Below are 17,307 nucleotides of genomic sequence, written 5' to 3' on the forward strand. Positions count from 1 at the left end.
TTAGCTGTGGAAAACTCAACATTGTGATGGCATATATTCCCACTGGGGAAAATATTTATTCTCCTTGCGTTGCAAAATGCAGTGTGCAAAATCTGGATGATAATTTGGGACCACATTTATTATGAAATGCCTCAAATCTGAAATGAAACACTTGTGTTGGTCTGATCCTATTTGTAGTAGAGCAAAGTACAGAAGGAGTATGCATGGGAATATCATTCACACTGCTCCCTCCTTATATTTTATGTGTTCTATTTAGGAAGCGACCCTTACCCACCAGCCAGCAAAAGAAATTCTATAAAAAGAAAAAGGGGAAAAATGCATCTCTTTCCTCATTTCTAATAATAATCATGAGCAGTACCTTCAGAGGTACGGTAAAAAGTACAAGATATGTGGTAGTCAGGTGTTATCTAGTACAGATATAAATAGATCAGACAAATGACATCATAGGTTTTTGGGAGAAGAGTAACACTGACAAGCAAAATTTTGCAAAATAATGAACTTTAGTCCCTATGGCATTCAAGAGTTCTTTTTTGGATGAGATAAGATTGATATGGCATACTGCATTTATTCAGCATCCTTTATGGAAAGAAAGATGTCTTTTAAATGCTCAGTAAATCAGACTTGTCTGCACATATTTAAAATAAATGAGTCGGGTTAATTTTACAAAGACATCTGTCTAGTTCCATTTTAGAAAACCTACATGGTCTCCAGTGGCTTCTTTGGAAGGTTGCAGCTCTTCCAAGTCTCCCATGACACTTTCTGCCAACCCTGTGCATGTTCCTCTGATGGCACTGAGTGCTATATTTAGTCAATCAAATCTTGACAAATAATTAGAAAAAAGGGCTGTAAGCATTTCAAAGGTATCCAAAGTTTGTAGGCATAAGTGTGGTAGTTCCACTGGGGCAATGAATCCACAGCTGAATGGTGTTGGGCTGCAGCACTCATCTCCAGATGGAGTCACTAAGTCCGAGTGTAGGAAGAGGTCATAGTAAACTGTGATACTGTGTTATTTACTGAAGGGAGAAGATCAGGATTTGGGCAGCTCATACTCAATTCATGCTGGTCAGCTGTTCCTAGCACATAGGAAAATATTCTATAGGCAGTTGTATGCTGTCATGAGATGCTGAATGGCTAAAACTACTTTCTGATATGCCAGAAACCAGTGTTCAGTGTGGTTCCACCACAAAATTTCCCTCTGAGTCCACATGCTACATACATTGCAGAAATACATTAAAAATGGTTTGCTAAATGTGGCAAGTGCAAGTGCTGTAAATTGTAAATGGAAGTGCTCAGTAACATCTGTTGCTGATGGGTTAGTGACTGTTCTTCAAGTTGAGTAACTGAAAATTCCATAGTCTGATGCAAAAAAGTCAAGACACATACACTTCTTTTCTCCTTCCAGCCATCACATAGTCTTTATTAAGCAGAATATTAAATTAAATCTGAGCAGCATTTATCTCCTAAAATTCAATTTTTCTTAACATATGTCAGATAAAATTCATTCCATCTTCTGTCTGATTTTTAACTGCTTGCTAACACAGTACCTATTGCAAACTGCATACGGTAGTAAAAAAAGTGATGAGATACTTTTCTGGATTAAGAGTAAGGCATCCAAAATAAATTTGAGTAAAATGACCTTAATTTAGCAAAGTACTTCAGCTTTAAGCATGGAAATAGCCAATGAATCACATGCTTAAAGTAAGATTCATGTATGATATGTGCTTCTTGCTAAATTAGGCATAAATTACATCTACATATTGAATGGCAGCAAAAGTCCAGTAAAAAGACAAAAGCAAGCAAGCAACCAACCAAAAACACAAAGAAAAGATAAACATGAAAGCTTTGGTTCAGAAGCAATAGTTTCTCAGATGTAATGCAGTCCACATAAGGCCTGTTTTGTTTTTACTCAGTCACTTTATTATTTATTGCTCAGTATCAAAAGGAATAAAACTGACATTGATTAAAGGCCATTGTGATTTGTAGGTAATATTAACATAATTCTTTGAATAGTATGATGCACATTGTAGGGAAGAATTGAAGTCATAGAAGACTGAAAAAGGGGGGAATCACAGTATGATGCAATCATGTAAACAATAGCACATATGTATAGATTAATACAGATTTCCTTTTCTCCACTTGACAGGCCTGATGAAAAGTAGCAAATATTTCAGTTGTAACAAACATTTGAGTTTTTCCTTTGAATGGGTGAATATATATATAAAAAATAATCTTATAAAGCAGACTGGATTAATATGTCTCTACTGCTTTTCCTCTTGATCCTTAAGGATTATCAGAATCCTCTCCCACTGAGTTGATTGGTTGTTCAAGAAAATGAGCTGAGCAAATGTTGTTTGAAGTGAAAAAAAATCCCTGCTGATATTCCCATCAGAAGGTATGAAATCAGATTCTTTTGATCAGCCAGGAGTTTGTTAATAATCAGTATGGACCAGTTGCATTACAAAGGGCCATGTTTCAGCAGCTGGCAGCCCTGCAACTTCCTCTGCAATTAAAAGATGCATAAGAGCAGCAAAACATGTCTCTAAGAGACTGAAGACCGATCTGCTCTGAGAACTTCTGGACAAGTGTAGAGTTCACCTGGATTTTATAAGGCTTTGAGCAAGATCAGCAATTCAAATAGGGCGACTCAGCCACTGAGACCTGGGCTACGCAACACAGATTCAACCTGGCTCAATACGTGGGAACAGGATCAGTAGCTGCTTTTTTCAGAAAGAGCATCAACTTTGCAAAGGGCTATACTAGCCTGGCATGCAGTAGCAGGATTCAGGACACCAATTTGTGGTTAGTCACAGAAAAGGCAGGCATTTAGTTTCAAGCTAGTCAAAGAAGGCATGAATTCAGCAGGGAGCTTTAGGATAGGGCTTAATCTCTACGTCATAAGACATGCTAAGCTGTTTAAGTGTATTTGGTGCAATTACATCCAATTAAATACTTGGAAATTTGGTTTGCTGTCTTCAAAGATCATAGGCCCCTGCTGTACAACAGAATTGGCACTGACTTGTGTAATTTAGTCAAGACTCAAAGACTGCTCCCTGAAAGGTTCCTGTGCCCAAAACACATTTGAAGATGGAGGCTTATATGGACAAAACAGGGATGTCTGCACAGTCTCACTAGCATGGAAAAGACTCAAGGATGATCACGGTGGTTTATGCCAAGGAAAAATTTATGATGGTGTATTTACTGCTGAATCTGCAAAACTTCTATTTAGCAAATGGAGAAGAGAGCTTTGGTGTGTGAGCACACCACCAAGACACTCAGTGCCTTTCTGTCACAAGTTCTGCATTTTGATAATTACAGACTTCAGTCCTGTGTCTTTCCTAATATTTTCAGCCTTCCAGTGGGTTATAGAACTGTTTTATTTTTTTATAAATAGGATTAATATATAAAATGTTTTAAGTGCAATAAACACAGAAAAATATAAAATGTTTCAAGCCTGTGGCTGTCTCCCAGCATTTTACCCATTTTCTGTATCACCAGACAAGGGTGAAGGAAACACAGAGCGATGCTTCCAAGCAGGCTTGTGAATCCAAGGATCAGCTATTTTTGTGACCTATGAGAGCAGCCAACACACACCCAACATACGCTGAGAGCTTTTGTTCATATACAGAGAAAACAAAGGACACACAAATTCGCTACTCTTTCCTATGGGAAGATTGCACAGAAAGAGAAAGTTGCCAGCTTCCAGGGCACAGTGCATTTTTCAAACTGACATTCACACGGTGTCTCCAAACTGATTTGTTATGAGACTAAACACCAGGACTAAACGCTTAAACTCGGCTGGTAGTGGGGACGAATCTGTAGAACCACAGCCACACTCTACTACAAGCATTGGACTGTAGTACGAGGACAGTTTGAACGGTATTTTCCCCCCTCCCCCAAAATACACACTTCAAACAAGAAAGCAGTCCAACAGTTTTCTAAGACACAAGAACAGGAAGCTAGTTTAGTCCTTCAGAACAAGCTGTCTGTCTCCGTCAGGGTTGCAGCAGCCATCTTGCACCAGAAATCAGCCCAGGCTTTGCTCTTCTCCCTCCCTTACCTTATTCCTGTTAGAATCCAAGGGCCTCTCATTTCCCTGGTGGTTTCTGATTACATTTTCTTTCAAACATTCAACTTTTCATAATTTTAGTGTTGCTGTGGCAGTCCAAATGTCTTTTTCTTCATGTTGTTGCAGTTTTCTCACTATTTCCCTGAACATCTGCAAGACAGCCCATCTGGGTTGACACAGTGTGAGATGAGGCAGACAGGCATTGCCAACAAAGGGCTCCCACTGCAGGGAGTGGACTGTTGGAGTCAGATGTTTTCTAAGACGTCTATGGGGACAAAGCCTTTCTTCTTCCCACTGTATACCTTGATAAAGCCATCGTGTTCCTTTTCAGAAGTCACACAAATCTGAATACAAAAAAGGTATCAAAATGTTAAACTCATTGCCATGATCAAAGAGACAAATTATTCCAGGGTATATATCAGGCAAGTTAGACATCCAGCTAGTTACTTCTATAAGTAGAACAATCCCTGTTGGACTCTCACTGCTTTGATAAGAATCTCAAACTCACATATTTAGAGACTTACTATCCCCTATCTCCCTGAAGTGCCACATAAGCATGAGAGATATCAAAATTGTTAAGAACATTGTGGTGGATAAAAGATTTTGAAACTTGAATGTTGACTTCAGCCTACTGTAATGATCACGCTGAAGTTGTCTGTGTATGCGAAAAATGGGTGTTTCAGATCAGGAGCTATCTGACTCCCTCAGCACCTGATGGTGAAAAGTAATCATAGGTCACTTGCAGCAGCTGACCTGAATGCAAGCACATTCTCTTTTGCATCTTAAAGGAGCCTCAGTACTTCTGAGCCAAGCAGTGGATTATGTTTATATTTATAAACATATATACATATAAACATATTTATATTTATATTTATTTATATTTACCTCACACGTGCAGATGCCTGTTTTGGATACCAAAATGCCTGACCCAAATCCAGCTCTGTGAGAGTGTTTCCATAACACCTACTCCACAGGGAAGCAGTCATGAAATCATGTGGTTTTTATAATAGCACAAATATTACATTGTGGTAAAGGCTTTAATTTCCTCCTGACCTTTGTGATCTCAGGCATTTCCACTTTAAGGCCCTTCTTGAAACATCAGGTAGTGGCTGAGCCATTTGAAAACCTAGTGGCACAGGCACATTAGACTGGGCACAGCACCACACCAAATAAAGACTTGTTTTCAAATGTCTGTGCCAAAGAACTATATATTTCCTACTAGTCAAACAAGGTTAAAATATAGCTGGAAAACTGACGGTCCTATTGAGACCACTCCACACACTGATTTCTCATGATGTCAGTGCCAGCTCTCTATCTGGACTAACACTCATCTCTGTCTCATAAGTATTTACAATGTTTATTTACAATAATTCACAGGACATGAAATGAACAAAAATAGCTCTAAAGTATTCCTGGATAAATCCATTTCAGCATGACTATTATGGGTGACACCTAAATACCACGTCTGAATTCTAGGCCAGCTTCTCCTGTTGTTGCATAAAATTTACTAGCAGCAGTGATGCTGCCAGAAGGAAATGAAAAGTTATAAAAAGGCGGTGAGGTGCTTTATATTTACCACCTCTAGTATTTGGAAATAGGTAGGTGGATCTCTGTACCTGCAAACAAAGTTTTGAGAAGTAAACGGATTCATTAATTTTCTTACTTATCCTGATTACTCAGCACTAACGGAATTGGATCCCTGGGGCAGAATGACTGAGCACACCAACAGGGCTGACATGCAATTAGAAAGAATAATGTATTGTTGTTTGGGCTAAACCACATGGAAAGCGTGGGAGAGGTCTAGAATTGATGCTGTCTAGTTTAGGTTCTGTTGCAAAACAGCCAAGCTCATTTATGTCATGAATCCCCAGCACAGCATCTGCTTCCTCTGCAGTCACATCACCATTCAAAACAGAGAGGTGCAAAACACATGGACAGTGAAAAGTGTTTCTAACTATTGCTATATGTTGGTCTCTGTCTCTGAGAAAGAAATGATGAGAGAAAAAACCTGCAAAGAAGCACAAGAGTAAGGATAGCCAAGTATGGAAGACTATCCAAGTGTGGAAAGGATTAGTTGAAAAGTTCCCCTTTTCAGCTGATCCCTACTGCCATGAGCCTTTGCAGCTTCTCCATAAATAGAGCTGGCTGGTTAAAAGGAGTGATTCACTACATCATTGTGTTTTTCTCCTATCTGAAGATATCTGCAAAACTTCTATCTTTTTGATAGGATCCCCAAAATTATCACATCTCCAGCAGGTCTACATTGTTCACTAAACCTGGTGCTTTTTTTTTTTTTTTTTGCTTAATTTCTCTGGTGCTGTGCAGAGCATATTTCAAGAACAGAGTGGTTTTTCCTGTTGTCTTGTATTGTCAGCAGATTTGTGGACAAAAGAAAAATACTGAGTTTTCTGAACACTGTTTTTCTTTGTTTTTGGAGTGAAAAATATGGCAGATTTCTTCTTTTTTTCAGTGGAATGTGTTATTTTTTTTGTTGTTTTGTTTCTTGCTTGTTTGAGTGCTTCTTGATATCAGCATGTTCTCTGCTACAGAGGTAACTTTAGATCTTCATTGGGCATGAGGTGTATAATGCCTTTATGTGAGAACTCTCACTCTACATACCAATATACAGATCTGAATTCTCTCAAATTCCAGCTGAAATTCTCTCATACTCTAAGCATTGCATGTGCGAGACCCCAGATGGCAGAGTTTTTTCTCACTACTTTCCAAGGAAGGTTAGGGTTCAGGGGCAGAATAAGCTCAGCCACAATATGTCACACTTTCATAATCCTGTGCAACTCAGGAGGTCTCCTGGGTCTGTGACAGCTGCTGGAACTTTGCAAAGCCCTGGAGCTGCTCCAAATTCTGCACTTTTCAGAGAAGACTGAATAAAATACCATCTATGGCCACTTTTGCTCTCATCCCCTTTTACATATGCTGTCAAGGATTTCACTCACAAGTTGTAGCCTGGAGATTTGGCTCTTGATTTTCTTACATGGGTGTAAATTCAGAGCAGTCCTAGATGAGGACATGGTAGCATCCAAAGTTTTGGATTTCACCTGACAAATCAACTGTTGTTGAGGATTAGCCATGATGAGAGATGGCAAAGATGATGGCTATGAAGGCACAAGGTGCCACAGATACCTGTGGATGTTCCAGTTGTTGGTTTCTCTTGGTCTGGATTGAAGGCACTTGAGAAGGGAGTTCATGTTTGGACTCTGGTGTTTATTATTTCTCATCGGTAAAACTGTCTCACTACTGTGAGTTCGGCAGCTTTTCATTAGAAAACACAAAATGGCTAACAATCTCTTGTTACAAGGTCTTTTAAGGCTAAACTATTCAATTAAGAACTGACACCTGGATTATTTTCCCTTTTAACCCAATAAGTGATCCCAAAGAGCCCACAATGCAGACTTTTCTGCCCAATTACAACATGCCACCCAAACCCAAGAAGAAGAAGGAAGAAGAAGCATGAAGAAGAAACCCAGGATGACACCCTGTGCCCTCCATCTTGCTTCCATCCACAACATACTAAAAATCCCCAAACCTAAATTTCTCAAGTGATACACCTACACTACTCTCTATAATCTATTTCACACTTTTGTAGATTCTAATCTATCTTGAAGTCTAGGAAACTTTCTCCATGAATGAGGGTCAAAGTCAGTGCTCCCCTGGGGGTCAGGGCACCCCAGAGCAGACAGAGAAATATTCCTGGTGCCCTGGGCTTCCACAGGTAAGAGAACACATCTCAGGCTATTTCTCAATCAAAAAGTTATTTTCAGAATTATCTGAAAGTGGGATATATTATTATAAAGTTACTTCCCCATTTTTTCATCTTATTATCTTTAAAAAATAGTCAAAACAAACCCAAGTGTTCAGATTGTGACTGTTGTCTGAAATTGTCAACAGCTGCCCTGAGAATTTTTTATCTGTCAGTCAGCCCTGAGAATGTGGGGGAGATGAGCAATTAGGAAATTGTCCTTTGAACTGCATGGCCATTGCTGTTCTTCTAAATCCTGTTCTTTGAATTTGGGCTTAAATGGCCAGTTCTCTTTGGGAGTAATTTTGAAATTGCTGTAATTTTTTGCAACTCTTCTTTCTTCCACATAATTAACCCATCTGACAGCCACAGACTGGTTCTGATGAAGCAGGACTTTGGTTATGAGGGCAGTACAATTTCAAGAGCTATCTTGAAGCCTGTAGACAATGCCAGGTCAAGAGGTCTGCAAGTTCAAGTCTTCCGTTTGCAAGAATGACAGCACAGGGACACTGTGAGCTTCTATATCTGCTGCTGCCAGTGCACCAAGGTCCTTGCCTGTGTGAACCATGTGATGGAAATGCTGAGCAGTTCAGTTTCCATTCCCATAGAGTCATAATGCAAGTGATGATGAAGGGTTTTATATCAGTTGTTTCACTGACTTTTGGACAGAGAACGTTCTTTTGTTTTACCTATATCACTTAAGGTTTTAAAGAAGACCTGGACTAGACTGGATGATTTGTGCTCTTGTTTTGGACTCTTGCAAAAGGATGTGCCACTCAGCATCCCTGAATGAATGGGGACACCCATCCCTTCTCAGCAAGACTGATGTCAATGGAAATCAGGGCTGGAAAACAACCCTGTTCCCTTTCAGCCTAGCTGTGAGGGGCAGCACTTAGAGCTGGGGAGCACAAGAAGAACTGCAACATCACTGTCAGTGATGAGTTTGCCTTTTAAGTGATCTAATTTGAATGCATAAGTCACTGTGATGACTGATTTTCAAAGGCAGCTGAGTCATGCTCTTAGAAGCTCAGCTTCTTTTACAGCATCACAAAAATAAGGGGACATAAAGTAACTCCTAGGAAATTAGGTGAAAAGCCAGATAGCAAGAAAGCATCCAGGATGATCAGAAGACCTGAGAGAGGTGGATTTCTCGGTCTATAGACCTGTCCTCCAACCCTGCCTTATTAAGCCCAGCCTTGTGGATATGAGACATTTGTAAAATATGAGACATTTTTAAAACACCCATCACAAAATGGGTCTGTTGCACTGACTTCTAGATAAACTCACAGTGTGCTCTGGATGAGGCAAAGAGCTTCTAATTCCCAGTTTATTACAAATGTCATGGTTTGGGGTAATTTCTGTTGCCCAAGATCACTTGCACAATTTAAAATCAAATGTTGTTATTTAAATACAAAAAGCCCAGCTCTAAACTAATTTGTGTTAGTGTGACTGTAGATGTCAGAGGCAGCCAGGCAAATGTGTGAATAGGACCTTTTTCAAAGTAAAAGCAGACATTCAAAGAGCAGATTATTTTGACTCCTTTAAAAATAAGGATGATCAAATACCTTAAAGGCATTTTAAGAGATGCTTTCCTAAATATTGATGATATAGTAGATATTTAGAAGATTTTTTTTTCTTTTGTGAACAGAGGTCAAATCAGATCCCATTGTCATGCACAGTATATGTATAATGTTTGGTAATGAGTTTGGGTAGTCTAGGGCAGAAGTTACAGGCTGGAGAAAATATTATATATATATACAAGTGATGATACAATTAGTCAGAGTTGGAAATTATGCAGTTCATATTGTTTGTGAGAGCACCTTGAAAATGTGGAAAGCCACTGAAATTGGTCAGGTTTGATTTCCTTATTGATAATCTCGATTTACTGATGTCAGGAGCTATGCCTGCCTACCTCCTATGGATCCCTGATTGAGCCCAGTGCCCAGTCATCTTCTGAACTGGTTCTAAGACTCAAAAATCTGTTAGCGAACCCTAAACTCCAAGATGTTGGCATCTCTGAAGCAGTACACTTTTTATCCTCCAGCCTGGGTTTCATATTGCATAGTGAAATTTTCAAGGGATCCTTTGAGAAGACTAGCTTGTGCATATTGCTCAAGATGGGTGAAAAAACTGTGGTTATTCTTCAGCCCTCTCCCTGAATATTGGTGTTGGCAGAAAGGTTTGCAGGTAGCTGAAACTCCAAATGTTATTTCCAAGGCATGAAACTACCAACTGATTCCAGAAAAAGTATCACTCACTGTGCCTCAAACTTTGAAAGTATCTCTGCTTGCCTAAAATGGCTTTTCTTTAGGTAGTCATGTGGCTTTGTTGATGTGAATTTATTGCCTTTTGCCTTACAAGAGTAGACTCTTTACCCAGAAAAATTCATATAGGGCATGAGAGGACAGAGATCTGAAGGATAAACCATGAGAGGTATCAAGCAATATAAAGAAAATTCTTACTATTCTCACAGGATAAGTTTTTCTGTTAGTGTATCATCCTTTCTTTCATTGTCAGAATGGTTCTGTGCTCTTGTTAGACCACATGGAAAGTGACTCAGTGAAGTAACTTCACCATCCTATAGTCACAGGAATTTATTAGACCAGTTAATGAGTTTTTCTAGCTAAAGTGAGACTTGACAGGAATAAGTAGTGATGAATAATCTCCCCTTCTTGCTAATCTGGAAGAAGACAGTGCTTTGCACATAGTACACGTATTGCATTCACAGCACTCTGAACACTGTGCCTGGAGACAGGTAACATGGCTGATGACATCCCACAGAAATTCCCAACAGACCAAAAGACAAACAAAAAATATTCTGCCTAAGTTTTCCCAGAAGTCCCATTCAGATGACTTTGTTTTTGCCATGCCTTCCTCTATTGCACCGCTCTCTCTGCTTCACATGTAAAACAATTGAGAAATAAAGAAAATAAGAAAAATGGCTGAAGGAAGAAGAAAGGAAACTTGACTTTGGAAATATAAAATAAATTTTTAAAGTAAAAAATTCTCAATAACTATTAAAATGTTTTTTACAATAAGAGTTTTTCCACAGTAAAGGCAGAGTTGTTTTTTATTAAAAAAAAAAAAAAAAAAAAAAAACCAAAAATCAAACAAAAAAAAAAATTTTGCCCAGTATGGAGGGACAGCAGGAAGCAGGTAAATGTCCATGGCCTCACTGTGGCTGTTCCACCTGGAAATTACTCGAAATGGCCTTCAAGCTACTTAAATGTCCCCCTTTTCCATAATTTGTGTGAGAAAGGAGCGGGATCTGTTTGCTATTCTCCTTTCCTCTCATGTCTCTGCATTCATGTGTTTGCGCAGTCTAATCTCTGCCCCCTGTTTCACAACAAATATTTATTTCTTTCTTCCTCTGAAGCCTCTCCCACATGGAGCAAGAACCAGACAGCATTCATATTCAGCCTCATCATTTGTGTGGGCTTGAGATAGAGCTGAAAATTTTTTTTAAAAAAAGGAGGTAGTAGGGGGACAGAATTGATTCATCCCTTTCTTTACCTCCTACCTGGCCAGAGAGGATGAGGCACCCTGACTCTGAGCTCTCTTTGTGATGCTATTATGAAGTAGGGACAATAGGAAGGTCCTTGTGTTTAGATGAAGCTGCCAGAGCTGCCCACTTGGAAACTGTGGTTTTGTGAGAACTGAGGCAAGCAACTGGGCTCTCACTGCTTGCAGCAGTAGCCATGCTGACAGAGATGATCTGGTATGCCCACTAATGAGAAGTGACACAGATCTTGACCATTCCCTCATGCTGGTATCCCCTGTTCCAACACTGCCATTTCCTACCTTTGCCCTTGTGTACTGTGTGTACAGGGGCAGTTAAAATGTATTCTGGTCACTGTATTACTGTGCCTTTCTTAAAAAGCTGTGTGCACCCAAGGATTGTTAGCACTTTTATGTTTTGCTATGCCCACAAATCGGCAGAAGCCAAGCTGTAAGTTAATCTTATCCACAAGCGGAGTGAAGCATTAAAGAAGTTCTGTATGGAAAAATCTACAGCCCTCAAGTCCACACTGGTTTTGACTTCTCTGCTTTATTAAAATCAGTGGCTGTTCAGGTTATAAGGCAAACCATTTCTGGTGATATGACACAATAGCCACAGAAAGGAAAGACCTAATGAGGTAGATAAACATTGGGCTTTGCAAGGTGTACTGAGAAAAAAAATCTACCTTTCTATTGCATCCAGATTTCAGAGAACTCAAGCTGTATATACCCTTAGCATGTCATCATCCTATTTAGATGAGCTTATGGTACAAACCTGTCCCTTAATGCAGGTTTTGGGTCACGGCTTGTGCCTAGTGAATCCACCTGAAGGACACAAAATAGAAGGAGCTGCTGAAAATACACCAAGGTGAATGGACCCTGCAAGTCCTCACTGTATGTAGCTCACTGGAGCACTTAAAGCTTAAAATATATTACAGCCTGTAGAGAGGGTATTTAAGTGGTGACACACACACAAAAACAAGGATTAAATATACCTTGCAACTGGCAAACAAGTATCACATTTAGGATTTACAGCTTTGTGTCATGCTGTCTTAACTCTTCCTGTCGAAGCCAAGATCACGGGCTGTGTTTAGATCTTTAGGTAAGTAAAGTTCTGGGGAGGGAGGCACTATCTTTTATAAGATTTGCTCTAATAGTGAGGAGAAAACCAGATCATTTTTCAGGCACACAAGGTCTACTGCTAAGACTCTGTGTTCATCCCTCTGAAGTCAGTAAGAGAGCAAGAAATATGTAAAGTATAGCTATGAATGTCTGTGAGACTGAAAATTCAGGCTATGTTAGGCCTCAAGTATGTGTTTGCACAAGGCAAACACTGCTTTAACAGGCTACTAGACACTGTTACCATTCAAATAACAAACCTTCTAAAATTGCAGTAAAAAAATCTGCCGGTCCTCATGTTGCACAATTTTCCCTTCAGTCATTGGTAAGAGTGCTGGATGCTCTAGTGAGTCCAGCGAGGGTCCAGCACAGAGGCTCTTACCTGGTTCTCTTTCAGAGTTATCTGTCCCTGTTCCTTGCAGCCAATGAATGTCCTGATACACCTGTAAATCTTCTCATTTTGTTGCACTCTCTGAACAAAGTTAGCAGGAAAATATCCAGTTCTGTCATCAATTCTCCCCTATGAAGGAAACATAGTGGTAGAAGAAGATTGTTAACAGTAGAAGCTTTAATAAAAGTTCAGTATTGAAACAAGATATTTTTCCTTTTGAAAAGAAAACAGATATAAATTGATTAGCACATACCTTCCACCAGTCTTCATTAGAGTCTTCCAGAAGTGTGATCATATCTCCTGGCCTGTAATTAGCAGAGGAATAGTATGTAAGATGACTCTTAATTGTCATATTGGATCAGATTTCACAATTCCCTTCTAATAGGAAGGTGGTCCTTACATGGTTATTTTGTTTGAGTGTTCACTGAAGGTAGACTCAATAAGGTGGCAAGGTTTTCTTCAGTCACATATGTTAATGTTGAAAGGCACTCTCTGTATCTTGGGGCTAGATCTTTGTTTCGAGACAACATCTGTGAACTGGAAGTTTTGCTTCCTGTTTATTAAGGAACTGTTTAAAATGCAGTCCCTCTTTGTTAAAGGCATTATTGCTTTACTTTAAGGCATTTCACTCTGTTGGGACACACTACTTCATCATCTGTGTTTTCATGCTGTGATTGCAGAAGGAAGGCAGCAGAAAAATAGTTCTATTTTACTGACAAAGGCAATTAGTCAGCGGGGATATAATTCTGCCCAAGAATGTCTTTTTGATTTGAATGGGACATATTTACCTTTCTAATGTGTGGTGCTGAGTTGTAATTGCTAAGTATCAGCATCCAGCTGACTAGTTCCAAAGCAGAGCTAGGAGAATAATTTGGCTGGAAACACTAATAGCAAAATAGCTAAGCTGATTTTGTGCAGGTAGTTGAACAGTTAGTTGACCTTTTCCCCCCCACTGGTGGCGCTTCATCAACATTCCTACGTACTTATAATAGTGGTATGTTGTAGAAAGTAAGTGGGAGACCATTTCCAAAGGGATTAACTCCAGAAAGCTCTGTTTGCTGGATAAGAGACATTTCTTGATCTTAATAAAATTAATTGTTGACCCCTATCTCACTGTATTGTTGAGGTATCAGCATAAGAGCCTGCAAACACATCTGGAGCATATGTTATGGTGGATAACAGGTCCAATTAAACAGGCTCTTTCAGAGCATGCACAGAAAATGTGGATCTGTCCAGTATGAAGCTGGAGGTGTGGTCAGTGGTGGGCCTCTTTGGTGCACTTTCCAAGTGGTTATCATTCTGCTGACAACTGGAGAAACAGGCATTTAGTCTCCTAACTGTGTAATCTGAAACAGGATTTTTTGTTCAAGCCCTCCTCAAGAACCTTGTTTGGAATAATTAAATGTTACTGAGGCGAGGAAGGAGGCTATAGCAAAAGGACAACTTGGTATCCCAGTGGTAAAAGATTTTTTTTTTAAATGGGAAAGAATATATGAATCCTTTACTACAGTTAATATTTAATATGAAGCACTCAAATAGGCTTTAAGGGAACCTGTAACTTCAAAGTGAATAGACTGGGTCCAACACCATTGGAGCCCTTACACTTAAAGGAAAAACATTTCCAACAAGAAGGATTTAGAGAGCCTTGTGCAACCCATACTCTTCAGCCTGGTTGTTAGAAAATAACCCAGAAAATATAAATTTATTTGGCTGTCAGAGAAAGATGGCAAGTGAACCTAAAGTCTCTCCCTGTCACTTGCCTGAGCACAGAGAATTTTATGTTGAAGGCCTGTTGATTTTGTTGATTTTCTTTTTCCTACAAGAGAGCTAATATAGATGTCTTTAATCTCCAAAAGGGATTAAAAATAGAAATCCCATCTAGACCTGTTATTCTTGCACCCTAGATTTAGGCTGCTAGTCTCTGATAGGGGGTAACCCACTTAGTTCTTACTACTAGTTGAAATAATCTTTTTCATCTGTAAATCACAGCTTTGGATAAGTTGTCTGCTCTACCTCAGCGATCTAGGTTTCAGGAGGTGGCAAGGTGGCAAGACCCTACAGGGACTCCTGTAGGTCCCTTCCTACTATTCTATTCTATTCTATTCTATTCTATTCTATTCTATTCTATTCTACTCTATTCCTCTTCTCTGCAGTATGTGAAATATGGCATAGCTTGTCTTTAGGATTTTCTCTTGTAATGTAAGACCGTCTCTTAGAATAAGTGTATTACTGCAATGTCCTACTTTAATTATGCAAGAGCACTGGAAAATCTGACTGACTGCTCCTGCTGTTAGGGAAGAAATCCAGGCTGTGGCAAATTCTAATTTCAGCTGAAATCAGGGCTACACATTTTCACTGCAGTAATCTGCCACTCACTGTATCCTCTCAGAGATGAGCTGGGAACTCCAGAAATCTTCCCTAATGCTTCCTTTTAGCTCAGGCCCTTCCCCTGCTACTTGCCTTTGTTATGATGGAACTGATCAATGCCTGGCTGGCTCCCAAGGACAGTGCTTGACAACATTGCTCTGCTGAACCCACCTCCAGCACCTCAACTACACTAAATGGGAATTCATGTAACTGAGATGGATCCTGCCTGGCTCTGCAGTAACAAAACATTACCAGCTATTGGGCATCCCTTAAGGAACAATGTTAACACATATATTACTGAGTTTCTGACCAAGGTACAAACAGCGCTGCTGTGGTTAAGTACCACTAGTACTATCCTAGCTGATATCCCTGGAAAGAGCCTGGTGATCCCTGAAAAAGAACATTTCAGACCACAGGCTGCTTTTTCCCCTAAAATGTGGAACAGAAGGATTTTTAAGGTTGATGTGTTTTCTGGATTTCTGTGTCTGGATGAGGATGGTAGTCCAGTGCAGGCTTGTCTGAGAGATGTTCTGGAAGATGTCATGGAAGAAATGCACAAGATGGAATACACTCCTAAAGAGCAGGATGCAAAGCGGAATCTTTCAAGAAGAATAGCTGGCAAGTTGCCCTAAAGGTTGCCATATACTGTGGTTATTTTCAGAAGAGCTGACATTCCTAAAATAACAATCAGGAAATGCCATTAAAGCAGAATGATAGGAAAACTTGTAATTTCTGCATTACATCCCCACCTTTAGTTCCAGAGCAGTGAGAAGGCACAGATGTGGACAGGAAAAAGACTTTCAGTGTTGAAGATGCTGAGGAGAGGGGCATTTCTCTGTCAATTCCCTAAATTCTGTGGCATATGCATGATTATTTTGATATAGGGATACCTTGAAGACAGGTGACATGTTTCACAGTAAGAACTCCAGGCAAAATGTGAGTAGCATGAACAAAATAATTTCAGTGAAAGAAAAGCTATCCTTTCCCTTCATTTGGCTTGGATTAGACCTTGCAATGCAAGCAACTGATGCAGAACTGAGGAAGTAAGTGCTAAAAATAGCAATTAACAAGGTTCTTTTGCAAAGCTCTCACTGAAAACACTGCTACGCAGCAGCTGGACACCATTCCCTTTTTTCAGTCACGACTGAATAAGAGAGAGGATCAAACAGGACTGGTAAAATTGTTAGCATTATCATGAGAGATGCTGGAGAATTCCTAGCTGAAAACTTCTGACTGAAAAATAAAGCAACTGAGAACATTTTAAAACTGAAAGCCATCTTGCTCCTAAAGTGATGTGTTTTTGAAACTTTTAATTTATTGTATCCTTGCCAAAAGAATTGGTCACCTGTTCTTTTTAACTGTGAGAATATCTTTGTATCTTGATGGTTATGTCTACAAAAATGTATGTTAAAAATGTCACAAAAAGCCCTCCCTTACCCAAAATCATATATGATCATCAGTACAAATGTGTCAAATCAACTATCAAATATTTTGGAGTTTACCTCATCTCCAAGTCTTCATTTTCTTGTGGTACAAATTTGTACAAGGCAACATAGGTGTTCATTTGTAACGTGCTTTTATAAAATGGTCCCTAAAAAAAAAAAAAAAAAAAGAGAAAAAGAAAATTTAAATGTGTGCTCTGAATTTGGTTCACTTTGTTACAGACAAAGGAACCAGAACCTGATCTTACAATAAATTAGCCAGAATCATCTCTCTGCCCTCACAGCTTGGAGGACTATGGCCCAGGTACTTTGAAAGCTATTAAGGCAGTAACTATCTTAATTTAGAAAGAAGATTATTTGAACTCCAAGTTCCAGACTTCCAAAGGACACAAGCAGAAATTTGCACTGGCTGCTCTTTGGGACAAGACCTAAAAATGAGTGTGCCTTTTTTCTCTCCGTAGTACATGTGAGAGCTCTTATGAGCCCAGTAGTGTACTATTGGCATTACATAAGGTGTCTAGTCTACAGTTCTCATTATGGATGGAGCTAGAATTGTACAGTGCACAGGCCCAAATTCAGAGCAGGAAAATAATGTTTTAAGAGTGATTTTAGTGTGTGAAAGCTTTTTGTGATGGGTTTTCAACACAGAAGACTGGCTACTCTTTGT

At 39.4% G+C, this 17,307-nt stretch overlaps 1 protein-coding gene across 1 annotated transcript in view; it reads right to left on the reverse strand.

Moving 5' to 3' along the window:
• Positions 1–1,388: 1,388 nt before the first annotated feature.
• Positions 1,389–17,307, reverse strand: part of STAC (SH3 and cysteine rich domain) — a 72,566-nt gene continuing 56,647 nt past the window's right edge. Inside the window, exons 8-11 of the mRNA XM_041407793.1 lie at positions 16,701–16,789; positions 13,085–13,136; positions 12,823–12,960; positions 1,389–4,410 (exon numbers count right to left, since the gene is read on the reverse strand). Of these exons, the coding sequence (XP_041263727.1) occupies positions 4,312–4,410; positions 12,823–12,960; positions 13,085–13,136; positions 16,701–16,789 (378 nt within the window). The 3' untranslated portion in view covers positions 1,389–4,311. The remainder of the gene's footprint in view (positions 4,411–12,822; positions 12,961–13,084; positions 13,137–16,700; positions 16,790–17,307) is intronic.

Source organism: Onychostruthus taczanowskii, unplaced genomic scaffold (assembly GCF_017590055.1).
Source record: "Onychostruthus taczanowskii isolate IOZ18803 unplaced genomic scaffold, ASM1759005v1 scaffold28, whole genome shotgun sequence".
Classification (NCBI taxonomy): Eukaryota; Metazoa; Chordata; class Aves; order Passeriformes; family Passeridae; genus Onychostruthus; species Onychostruthus taczanowskii.